Raw genomic sequence first — 13,333 nt, forward strand, 5'->3', positions numbered from 1 at the left:
AGCATCATTTGTGTCAAGTAAGCATCATGTGAATGCCAGCTATTATTATTACTTGTCTCTCTTTCTCACTAAATAACTAAATTTGATGAGGGCAAGAATTATGTCTATTTTGTTCCACATTAAATTTTCAATGCCTAACATGACTAGAATATACTAGACACTTGAGAAATGCATACTACTTGAAAAAATATTCAACCATGATTACGAGTTATCAGTTCTTCCATATTTTAGAAGGTGGTGATGGATCATATTTTACTTGTTTTTATGATACAACTTTCAAAATACCATTTAACTACTAAAATGATTACAGTTGAAAATTTGAAAAAATATTTCTTTTCTAAACGTTTTAAATTTCTATTCGATATACAGGGGAAAGTTGCAAGATTTTACTACTTATGGAAATAAAATATGCCAAAAGTATTTATAAACTGCAATAATTGGCCAGGTGCCGTAATTCACACGTGTAATCCCAGCACTTTGGAAAGCTGAGGTGGCCAGATTGCTTGAATCCAGGAATTGAAGACCAACCTGGGCAACATGGTGAAACCCCATCTCTACAATAAATAAATAAAATAAAAATGAGCTGGGTGTGGTGGTACACACCTGTAGTCTGGCTGCTTGGGAGGCTGAGACAGGAGGATCCCTTGAGCCCAGGAGGTTGAGGCTGCAGTGAGCCATGATGGTGACACTGCATTTCAGCCTGGGCAACAGAGTAAGACCCTGTCTCAAAATAAATACAAAAATAAAAGAGAAAACAGAAAAACAATTGCAACAATTCAAAGTTTTTTATATTTCAGAAATGTTTTTCATACTGTTTTTTCTAGAGCACTAAAAAGCTAAATTATAGTTAAATTAAGGACATTAAGCATGTTTTTAACATTGCTTTATTTCAAAATTTACTTATAGATGCTCATACAAAAACTAGATAAACTGTAGTTGAATATATTATGCCTATAAGAAAACGTTAACAAAATATAACTATTTCAACAGAAAAAAATCGAGAGCAAGATTTAAAAACGGAAAATATTACTTAACTGAGCTTAAAGGAAGGGACTCAAAATTTCTCTTCCTTTGTTCTGCAGGTTTAATATTATTACATTTCTCTAGGATTTGTTATTACTGATTAGGGTTTTTCAGTGATAATCTATATTTTATTTTGCCTTATAACACTTGTCTCTATATTTATGGTATTCTATATGCAGAAATTGCAAAATTTAGCCCTTTACTAAATATATTTATGCTGGACATTTGAGAGGACAAGGATAGATTTAATGATCCTCTTGGTAGTCCAAGTGAAGAGTTTTCAAGTATAATGGAGAATTTTCTTGTTCTCATGATATGTGCTGAATGTCCCATAGGAACACACAATTACTCAAAGGGTGTAATCTCTAAAACTTCAACAAATTCCTAGTGAAGAGTCACTTCATTGGTTTTTCTTCTTCCTCATTAGGCTGTTTAATTTTTTCGAAATGTTTACATAAGGTCTGTGTCTGCCACAGTGCCAATGTTACTAATCATCAGGCCAATGCATTTTCCCAGAGTCTCTGAGCTCAACTTCCATATGTAACTGGGAAGAGAGGCTACAGGTATTCGAAATGAGAAGGCTGGTAGTAGTAACAACCAATGAAATCAAAATTGGTGAAAACAGATTGTGTCAGTGATTCCTATGAATGAGTTGATTTTGCAGTGACATATTTCTAAGTTATTTTATTATATTACATGTATTTTGCTTATGGTAGTTTTTTTTGACAATAGCGACAATAACAAAATACTTATTTTATTGTCTATTTATATTCATATTTTATTATCAAATACTTTTTTATTTTTATTTTTATTTTTATTTTATTATTATACTTTAAGTTCTAGGGTACATGAGCATAACGTGCAGGTTTGTTACATATGTATACTTGTGCCATGTTGCTTATGATAGTTTTGATCTACTTATACAATCATACCAAAGTTTGCTGTTGAGTAGATAGATAGTTTGTAATTTTGTCTAAGACCTTACATGGCCAGTTTAAAGCATGCAATTTTTCTCTATTAATATGTCAGCTGTTAATAAATTCAAAATATTATCAATTGAAGATTTTCAAATGACAGATTTGAGAAGTTAAAAGGATAATCTCTGTCACCAAGGCAATCATCCTGATTCTTTTAAGATGACAGTTTTGTTTATTAAATTATTAAAAGAGTTGTGTATTTCAAAGAATGCATTATATTATGGTACTATGTTTTCTCTAGATACCTCACAAGCAACGATAAAATAAAATGCCTTCTTACATTATTTCTCATTTTAATATCAAAAAAATCAAATTATTCACTTAAACATAGAATCCTTATTTGTAAGAATCTGCCAATTGTTATTAGGGCACAAAAGATTAATTGTAAGAGATGAACAAGCAAATCTTGTTATCTATTTAGTGACTAATTAAATAATGCCAAACACAGTTATTTTGCTGAATTATCAATATTTTAAATAAATATTCCAGATTATCTGTAGGTATCTATATATTCTTTGATTTTCTAATACTTTTTATGTTTGATTGGTAAACAAATATTTCTGGGAAAAGTGTACTACTCACCATTGATGAAGACTATAAAAAGGAGTATTATTTCCCCCTTGAAGCACCTAGTATGTGTATGACTAAATGGGCAACCACTCCAGATACAGTGATAGGAAGATATTAAGAACAGTTTCTTCACAGATGTTGAAGCCCATAAATGTAAATTATTTTGGATCTTTATTTTATCGTGTTTGATTACTTGGTAAGGTAAGCTGAACTTTATCAAGAAAAAATAATAGATTCAACACTGTATACTAATGACCCTTAAAATTTTTCAAAAATAAATATACTAAGATGATATCTACCTAATCTCACTTTTGCCATTAAATTTGTTATCTTAGGTTAATTCATTTTTCTCTTTGAATTTTATTTTCTCCATCTATAAATGATATATCATCTCCCATGTGTACATAAACCAGACAGAGGTAGAAATTATTGCAAATAATACATTTTATAGATAACCAGTGGTGAAGTTTGCAGATTTGGAGATCTGAGTAAGATTTTGGCTGTGTTAGCATGTTTCATATTTGATGATAAGTGCTAGGTAAGACCGATGTGTCTGTACATCAGAATTATCTGGGAAGATTTTAAAACATATTCCTGAACTACAACTCAGATGTTATTAACTTGTCTCTCATGGCAAGGAAATTTTTAGAGATCTACAATTTAAATAAACTCTCAGGTAATTTCAGAACCACAGTCCAAAGTGAAACTACTGTCTTGATCAATGTTTCTCAAATTTTAATGTGCATATGAGTCATTGGGGTTCTTAAAAGGCAGATTTTGATTCATTATGTCTAGATAGAGCTTAGATGCTGCAATTCTAAATAGGTTCCATATAATGCTAACATTGCTGGTCCATGGGTCATGCTTTGAATTTCAAAGCTCTAGTGCAGATGAAACTCTCGAAAAAATTATCAATGTATGGCATCACAATTTAATCATAGAATTGTAAAACATCATAGCTAGAAAATACCTGGACATCAGTAAATCCGGCAGTTTTGTTTTACAGGTGTGAGAACTGAGAGCCACTGAAGTGACTTGACCATAGCCAGTTAACAGCACAAAGGGAAAAAATACCATTACCTCCTTGTTGCATTCATTCAAGCTTATCTCAGTCATGTTTAAAATTTTGATATGTTCAGATGATGAGCATCAACTATCAATAGTTATTCCAATGGCTCAGGTCAATGTGACAGTGATATATATATTAACTTAGTTTGCATTCTATCATTCATGTTTTGGGATTTTGAACAGTAGATTTATATATACATACACTAGTCACTGTGTGTAAAAATATTGTGCATTTATTCACTTATCCTCGACTGTTTCCCTCACTGGCCTCAGGATGCATACAATTCCATATTTTTAGAATTACTCTTTTGGGTTGCAATGGCTCTCACCCTGATTATGAGTTAGAATAACATTGTGGAGATTTTAAAAATTCAACTATTTAAGGCTTGAGCCCTAGAGATTCTTATTTAGTAAATCGGAGATGGGAGGTAACCTGGAATTCTGAATTAGAAACAAAAATCAGATGATGTAGACATTTGTGGCTTTCCAGCTAGAATCCATTATTTCTGATAACATTCCTCTTAATTTTAGGAACCACTTTTTTCCCCATGCTAGCCCACCCTTGGGTTCCAAGGACGGGTGCCCATTTCATAGGCCTTGACAAAGTGCATATTTCATCTCTCTGTCCAACTGATTGGCTCCAGCAAGGATATGCCACTAAATCCAGATTAATGGGAATGAACCAAATGCTTTTGCAGAGACATTGTGGAAGAGAACAGGCTCTTCTACTAAGTTGCTAAGGTAAAATAATTTTGGCCTCAACTTTCTGATCCCCATAGGAGCCACTAGGAGAGAAAAGCCTGCCTGAGACTGAAACAAATGAAACGGAGGAAGGAAAGCAGGTTCCAGAAGTGAAGAAAGAGGATTTATTAATAACATGATTTTAAAAAAAAACTGTATCAAGTCATTTTGGAAGCCAACTCTCGCTCTGTCTCCCAGGCTGGAGTGTAGTGGTGCCATCTCAGCTCACTGCAAGCTCTGCCTCCCGGCTTCATGCCATTCTCCTGCCTCAGCCTCCCGAGTAGCTGGGACTACAGGCGTCCACCACCATGCCCGGGTAATTTTTTGTAATTTTAGTAGAGACGGGTTTTCACCTTGTTAGCCAGGATGGTCTCGACCTCCTGACCTTGTGATATGCCCGCCTCAGCCTCCCAAAGTGGGGTTACAGGCGTGAGCCACCGCACCCGACCAAAAAAGTTTTTTTTTTTTTTTTTTTCATTAAGCAAGTGTGAATTGGATTTTGGTCTCTCATGGGCAAAATAGTTCTAATTAAGACATCACTTGAATCTGACACACAGAGTTGAGAACCATTGGTAAGGCTTCCATTATGCTTTTTTTGGTTGTTGTTTTATTTTTCAACAGACCCTTTCTAAATGAAAATCTATAAAATAGGTAAAACTTTAAGCCATCTGCACTCAACTAGCACATTAGTTTCTCTTGAATTTGAAACAAGAAACACAGAACTGCAGAGAAGATTCTGAAATACATTAGACCTAACAGCTTCCCCCCCACATCCTTTTCTCTATTACTCATCTTAGGTACAGGTAGAAATATAACACCAATGAAATTATTCTTGCTCCAAGAAGAACTACATAAAATGATTGTGCCTGAGTTGAGTTGCTTCAGAGACTCTTTTAATATCTTCTGATGTTGGCACCAAAACCTGATCTCTTGCTTTTCTTGGCCTGTTAATTCAGGCTCTGGTTTGACCCACCATTATTTGTTTCATCAGTTTGCGTGCCTTGACAGAGATGAGCTCTTTTAGTAGCACAAAGTGTTACATTTGCCTGAGTCATTGGGCTTAGAGTTTACTTCTTAGCAACTACCTGGAGAAGTGACTGGATCCTAAATCTCCTTTTACCTCACCCTCCTCAGCCTTTTTCATTTTGAGCCAACCTCCACACCTACTGCCTATTCTCTCTGGGCTTTGTCCTTCTCCCATCCCCATCACAAGTCTGATCCATGCTTGGAAAAGACAGGCAGAAGATAAAACTCTAAGCTCCTCCTGCAGCCTGAGAGCGATATGCAATGGTGCAGTTATGGAGATGAGTTTTGATCTAGATTTATTTAGAGGAGACATCCAAAGATAAATGTATACTTAACAATGTTACTAAGGCCTACCTAGTAACCAATATTCTGAGGCTATGAATTTTAACAAGTTTAGTCATCTTTCCATTCTCCTTCCTTTTTTCATGCACCGTATTTTCCAGACACTTAATGTTCAGCCTGGTGTAAACCACTGAAGCTGCCAGCAAAGATGGATGCAATGAAAGCTCTGTCACACACATATGTCCATCCATCTTACTCCCGATGATGCGATACAACCTTCTGAATGGCCTAATCCTAAAGTCTTGAATATTTATGATGCTTAAATTTTCTGGCTCTTTCTCATTCACTCTGACTGCAAGAGCTATTGTGGATTGTAATAAAGTAAGAAAAATACACAATGAAAGAATTGAGTTAAAATTTACCAGGCAGCTCTTTTCAACTCGCAAAGTTTTAGGGAAATTTAAACATACAACTATAGGGGGAAATGTAATTTGTTTTGCTCTAAGTGAGGAATCTCTTCCTCTGCCATTGACATACATCAAGTACAATCTCATAGAACATCAGCCTTTATATTGGGTCCAGCTTATCCTTAAGGACAATTTCTTATTTCAAAGAGCAAGTAGTTCGCAACAAAGGAAATTAAACAATGTAGATTGGCTTCTGGTGCTTTCCTCTAAGGCAAGAGTAAACCTATAGCCCACAAGGCCACCATGCTCCTAAAATTAAAGATCAGTTTCTCCTGTCCAAAAAACTAAATGTGCATAACTCTGAATGACTGCAATTATTCTTTCTTAACTTTAAAGCTACATGTCAGGAAAAAGACATTACAAAACCTAATTTCTTGTTAGGAGCCTATTATTCTCCTCTAAAATTACATATTCCAAAGGATATAAATGCTGTAATGATTATTCTTATATACAGATATATTATAGATGGAGGTTTAAGTAAGAATAAACTGTAAAAAGGAGATAGAGATAGGTGTATCTGTTAAGTTGCACTTAAAAGTGTTAGTACCAGTATTTTGTTAGTAAAATAAACCAGTAATAAACCAGTATTTTATTTTGCACATAAATAGAGAAAAACATTAAGATACCTATGCTGAAAAAAACGTATATTTTTTAACTTTGCATTAAGACTTTTGGATTTTCATTTTCTCTTTATTTCCCTCCCTTTTTCTTTCTCTCTGAGTGTGTGTGTGTTTGTGTGTGTGTGTGTGTGTGTGCATCTCTATCTGTCACTGAGTCTGGCCCTGGTTTTAACTTTAACTTTGGGTCTTTATGAATAATTAAGGGAATTAAAATTAATTTATATTTCTAAAAAATAGAGTATGTCCATTTATGATATCATTGCTATTATTCATATTTTCATATTCTTTCAGTTCAATTTATTAATGATAAAATCATATAAAGATTTACCCTCATCTTTATCAAATATACAATGCCCCAACTATTCTATCTTATTTACTGTCTTGTTTAATCATGTATTCATTAAACTTTTAACTGTGGTATTTGCAGGACATTTTACTAAGTAAGGTGATCTTTTACACCTTTGCAATTACTTAAGCTGTAAAATAACATGTTGCATTGATCCTGATGCTAGCAATACCACGTCAAAACTCCATTATGGTCATTTATTATTTTATTTAATAAATTTTCATCATTAGTCTTTGGCAATGTGGTAAGCACATAGTACATGTTCTGTTCTACCAGCTCATTGCTTGCCTCATAGAAAACACTTGAAAAAGATTAATTGAAAAATACATTTGTTGATTGAGTTTAATCCCAGAAGGCATAAAACATGTCCGTATTCTGTTGTAGTGATTAGCTAAGGATATACATTGTGCCGTCATGAAATCTTAGACCTCTGTGCTTTGCTCTCACTCACAAACCTAGGAGTTACCCAGAAAGCAAAATGTTTATTTTCTATTACAATCATGTTCAATTTTTTCCCTTTTACATTTCTTAGAAATTTTGCAAAACTCTGCATCCCTTTCCACAAGTTCTAAAATTTTTCATCATAAGTTAAAGGATTACAAGTGATATAATTTATAGATTATTGTAAAGTTGCCATATCCCTTTTAAAAACTGAGTTAGTGGAATCCAAACACTATAATATTTTTAGATGTCATTATCAACTTAAAATATTTATCAAAAAATTATTTCTTAACATTTGGAAATTTTTTATCTTTCTCTTTTTGAATTCATATTTTCATTCCACCTCTCTCATACAAATTTTACTCAAGAGCTACATTATGATTCTCTAAGGAAAAAAATTGTGTATATTGAAATTTTAAAATTTCCTTCGTATTCTGTGATTTCATATCCTGTAATATATTAACCTTTAGACTATAAGAATCTAAGAATCTAAAGGTTAATATATTGCAAATCTTCATAAGTTATTATTAAGCCTGAAAAGTGGAATTTTTTTTAGAATGCCATCTAGTGAATGGGGCTTTAAAAGTAGTTCCCCTATCTGTGGATTAAGGTATTTTACAGTTAGAATGAGACAGGCTTCATCAACAAATCTAACCTTATATTTTACTTTTAAAGATACAAATATTGAGAAGCCTTATGCACATCTGTATAAACACACACACACACACAGACACACACACAATATTATTAGGGCAATGTTACTTAATTTTTTTGTCTCCTTCCAAGTAATGTCAAACGACATGAAGAACCAACAACAAATGTATTTATATCTGAAGTGAAAATAGTACAGTTATAAACCTGGGCATGCTCTCAAGCAGATCAATTTTAGGAAAACACTCAAATGGCATTCAATTCCTTTAAATCTCTCTGCTCTTATTTACCTCTTAGAAAGGGAGGTGTTAACATTTCCATGATATATACCCTGGTGTCAAAAATATTGCTTAAAAGCACACTTCCAGATAGTATACCACTATATACAAAATATAATTTTTTCAGAAAATGTGATTTATAATAGTATTTGGTTTTCATAGTTGTAATTTTTAGATAATTGTGTAATAAAATATAGTATTTTCTAAAGATTCAGTGCCTGGGGGTCTCATCATGAAGTGTTTTGTAATAGAACTTAGTATTTTAAAATTTTGACAAGTTGAAAAATAACTATGCATGAAGAACATAAAGACACTAGGTACCACATGTAATACCCTGAAGCTATATTTATATATAACAACTGATTCCACGGACTAGCAGAATCACATATTTCATCCATATTAATAATCCGTTTAATAATCAATACTGCAACCCTGAGATTAGTTGACTACACCGTTATTCCATATCAAATTAAGAACTGCAGACTTCAACCACAAATAACAAGCTGGCTGAAACTTTATTTTGTTAAGAATAGCAATAACTCAACAAATAAAGCATACTCAAATAAAATGTTTTAGGTAGACATAGGACAGTTGAATAAAAAATGCTACAGCCTGATAATTTAGGCAATATAAAATGACTAAATATTATTGAATATATATGAATTGACAAGGGTGTTAATGAAGAGTCATTTAGATGGGTGAAAAACAAATGTTTTAAGAGACTATCATTCTACATTGCCCCCAAATTCTTTCTTAAACCAAAATTTGTAAATGTAAAAATGAATAAAATAACCTATAAGACAAGAGTAATTTATAGAATTTTTCCCCTGATAATAATGTTAAAACTATACTTGAAATGTAGAATATATACTATAAATGTTTTATAAAATATTACCTACTACTTTAAAGCTCTCATTGCCTCTATACTTCTATGAAAGAAAAGCTTACACATAAAAAATAATAATTACAGTGAAATGATCTTCTTGAGTTCACTTTCAATTAAGGTTTATTATTACATAGCCTCTGTACCCAAGATAGGGCATCTGAGATTTTTACTTAAATGTCAATTTTTTTCATGTAACTGTGAATAATACTATTAAGAAAATATATTCAGGTGATTTAAAGTCAGTTCCCCTAATTTTGAGTATGTAATCTTTAAAGACATTAATGTACATGTGTTGAAGGACATATATCCCTTAGACTATTTTTAACTAATAAGCATTTCTAACATTTTTTAAAACTACCCTAAACAAATATTTAATAATTTTTCTGGTAAAAATTTGATATGCTCAATCAAGGAAATAATTTAAGAAACAATAATAAAACAGCTTTGTATGAATTTGCAGTTTATACTAATTATTATATGAAGCTTAATTTTTAAAGAATTTCAAAGAAAAATTTAAGTCAAAAGAACAGATTTCTTAAATAGTAAATATCAATTTATGAAAAATATGGCTTTATGATAGTCTTATGGAATTCAGTTTATAAGTATAAATGAGCAAACATCATTTATCTGTTTTCCCCTCTTCCATTTCCAATGAAAATAAACACGCATAAGCTGTTATTTCCAGATAATGACTGATAGCTCACTTAAAGTTTGTCTATGTTCACTCTCTATGGGAAATCAGCTACAGAAAGACACTGCTCCTGATCTCTTGAAGTTTATAGACAAATCTAGAATCTCTAAACCTGAATTTCATGGCTGAAGTCCATCTTGAGTGCTCGAGTTCTAATTCTGGATTTCTAGGTGTAGAAACCCTTCCTTTCTCCTCACAGAGCTTTATAAACATTTTCATTTCTGGATGCCTTTGCCACAGTTGAGTTTGACTGGCTTAGCTCTTTTTTGCTGCATGAGTTACAAATCCAAAGTTTCTAATTTAACATACACTAAATGGATTTTACCCCAGATAGTGTGAGGTACTCATCATTTTCTCGGGGAAGGCTGAAACTGTAAGTTTGGATCCCGCTGTTTGAATCCACAGTAGGTATTAGGAGAGAGCAACAGAAGCCAGGGTTATCTTCCTGGGTAAGTACCTTCGACAGCCTGCCCATGTGTAGCAGTGACTAAAACATTGCAATTGTTTAAAATCTGGCTTAAATATTGGCTCTTTTCTCACAACAAATGTACCTCAGGATGTACTATCTGCTCCCCAGTGGAACTTCCATGAAGTTCCTACCCCTGCCTGTCAAAATTCCTGCGCTTCTGAAATTCCTGCCCCACTGCTGTCCTCCTTTGTCTGAGGTTTATCATTCTCTTCATTCAGGTTGTGACCACCTCACTCAGTCACCTTATCTATTCCTGCAAGGAATTCCTCCACAGCACATCCAGGCACATCCAGGTGACTCCACTCCATGACAGTGACATATCACACATACTGACTGGATATGCCTTTGCCTCCTAGACTGTTATGTCCCTCACCATCTTGTTGTCCTGGCCCACGGTCATCACCTAACTTGCAAAATAATGATGGCAAGAAAATAAGAAGGAAAAGAATAAGAATAAAAATTTAAAATCAATACATCTGATCATGGTGAGAATAAATCATGGGTGTCATCATTTTCTGGGCTATTTCTTTTTTTTTTTTTTTTTTTTTTTTTGAGACGGAGTCTCGCTTTGTCACCCAGGCTGGAGTGCAGTGGCGCGATCTCCGCTCACTGCAAGCTCCGCCTCCCGGGTTCACGCCATTCTCCTGCCTCAGCCTCCGAGTAGCTAGGACTACAGGCGCCGCCACCTCGCCCGGCTAGTTTTTTGTATTTTTAGTGGAGACGGGGGTTTCACGGTGTTAGCCAGGATGGTCTCGATCTCCTGACCTCGTGATCCACCCGCCTCGGCCTCCCAAAGTGCTGGGATTACAGGCGTGAGCCACCGCGCTCGGCTTTCTGGGCTATTTCTAAGGCTACAGAATTCTCCCCTCATTCCTCAAATTCCAGCTCATATTGGTCTGTATATAAATGAATCCATACAAATCTACTGAAGAAGGTATTTTAAAAATAATCATCAGAAAAATAGTGAGACCACCTTCATTGGAAAAGAAATTGAGTATATTTTTTTACTGACTATAAATCTTGACCTAATTATTAAACAAAACCTTCATATTAAAATAAATTAAGCCTACAACTCAAGTAAAATATATCTGAACCATGCTGAAAATTGATATTACCATAAGAGAAAAAGAATTATTATCAAAGGTGAGAACAACAAACCTTTTTTTCTCAAGGGAGGCTCCTCTACTTCTCCTAGACCAAGATTGAAACAAAAAATTAGAAAATATTTTAACATAGAATAAGACATCATTATTTCCCCCTTTCTTTGTTCATTTAAAAAAACTATTAGTTTTAACAATCATAGTCTTTACATTACTTTGCTTCCCAAATTCCAGTTTTTAAGTATAAACTTTGTTTATATACATTTATATAAGATTGTTTCATTTTTATGAATTCAATAAAATTATGGCAGTGATCCAAATTATATATTATAGGTTATAAATCATGTTAATTTCAATTCTCTATTGTTCGTCTTGTACTCTTACTGGGGCCAAAACAAATATAAATTCAGGAAAAGTTATAAAAGTACTCTAATAATAAAAGCATTCCTGGTAGTCAAGGCTGAATACATGATTTCTGATGACTAAGACTGACCCTAAAAAATGTTATCTAATAGATGGAATCATAATGCTTTGTTTTTTTCATACGCATTCAATGGCAGTTTTTATGTGGTTTGAGTTGGCTATTTCCTTTTATTCATTAATATATATAAGAGAGCACATAGGTTAGTTGCATAATTGTTAGGACATTTAGAATGTGCCCTTCTATTCTACACCACCATTTGGTTCAATAAATTTACTCTTTTGATTGTACTTTTAGTAAGATTGCTTTCTGCTATTTGACTATAAACATGACACATGTGTATAAAACACTTACATGTATTTTTAGTTTTACTGTTTTTATTTTAATCTTCCTAGAGATAAACTTGAAAAATAACTACTATTTTTTCCAAAGAATCATATAAATGTGAGTTTGTATTGTGGTTTTATAGTAGTGCATAATGAGACTCTCTTTGCTGTAATGCTACATTAATATCAGCATTTAATGTTGACATCTTTACCATACTGTCAGATAAGCTATAAGATAAAAATTAAATAAAGACCAATTTACTGTGTTTGGCAGCCTGTTGATACGCTTTTAGCAGTAAGAAGTGTATACATTTTGTTTTAGCTTGACCCAAGGGCTCATTTGAATGTAAACTGAGGCAAGCCACTATAAAACATATCTAATATTGGTCCTAGCAGTTAGATATATCTCTATGTTCTTTGTACCTTTATCAGTGTCTTCGTCACCATCATCTTCTTCATCAGCTTCAGATGAGATTATGTCGGATAACAAAGAAAAGAAGCCATAGATCCAGTCCGTGGTTTCCTCCACAGCATCATGTACAAGTTTTAAAGGATCCGAGCCAATCTTGGCAATAGAGCTTGCTAAAAGTAATTTAAAAAAAAAAGAAAGAAAGAAAAAAATTGCAATCATTTCCAAAGAACTTAAGAAAAGCTGTTTTTACTGATTTGTTCTTTTGACACAATGAATATGTCAATTTCAACATTCTAAATATCTCCTGGCTACAATTTCTTGCTCAGAAATAGAAACTTTATCTTGCTATAATATACATGCATGCCAAGAAAGAAAATGCCCTTGGGAAGTTTATAATCCAAATAAGAGTTAACACAGGAAAAAAATTAGGCGTGAATTAAAATAATGTGTATTTATGTTACCCAGATTGCAAATAAACGCTGTGTTACGGATGTTCAGGAATGGAAGAAATCATTTCGGCCCATATTGTATGGGACAG

General features: G+C 33.3%; 1 protein-coding gene across 50 annotated transcripts in view; it reads right to left on the bottom strand.

The window, feature by feature from the left end:
* Positions 1-13,333, bottom strand: part of TRDN (triadin) — a 410,256-nt gene that overhangs the window by 314,019 nt on the left and 82,904 nt on the right. For all 50 annotated transcript variants that reach the window (XR_012433400.1, XR_012433399.1, XR_012433398.1 and 47 more), the window contains exons 3-4: positions 12,807-12,965; positions 11,695-11,727 (exon numbers count right to left, since the gene is read on the bottom strand). Coding sequence is in view for 45 of the 50 variants with exons in the window: in XM_074036974.1 (XP_073893075.1) it covers positions 11,695-11,727; positions 12,807-12,965 (192 nt within the window). In the remaining 5 variants the exon portion in view is untranslated. The remainder of the gene's footprint in view (positions 1-11,694; positions 11,728-12,806; positions 12,966-13,333) is intronic.

The sequence above is a fragment of the Macaca fascicularis genome, chromosome 4 (genome assembly GCF_037993035.2).
Source record: "Macaca fascicularis isolate 582-1 chromosome 4, T2T-MFA8v1.1".
Lineage (NCBI taxonomy): Eukaryota > Metazoa > Chordata > Mammalia > Primates > Cercopithecidae > Macaca > Macaca fascicularis.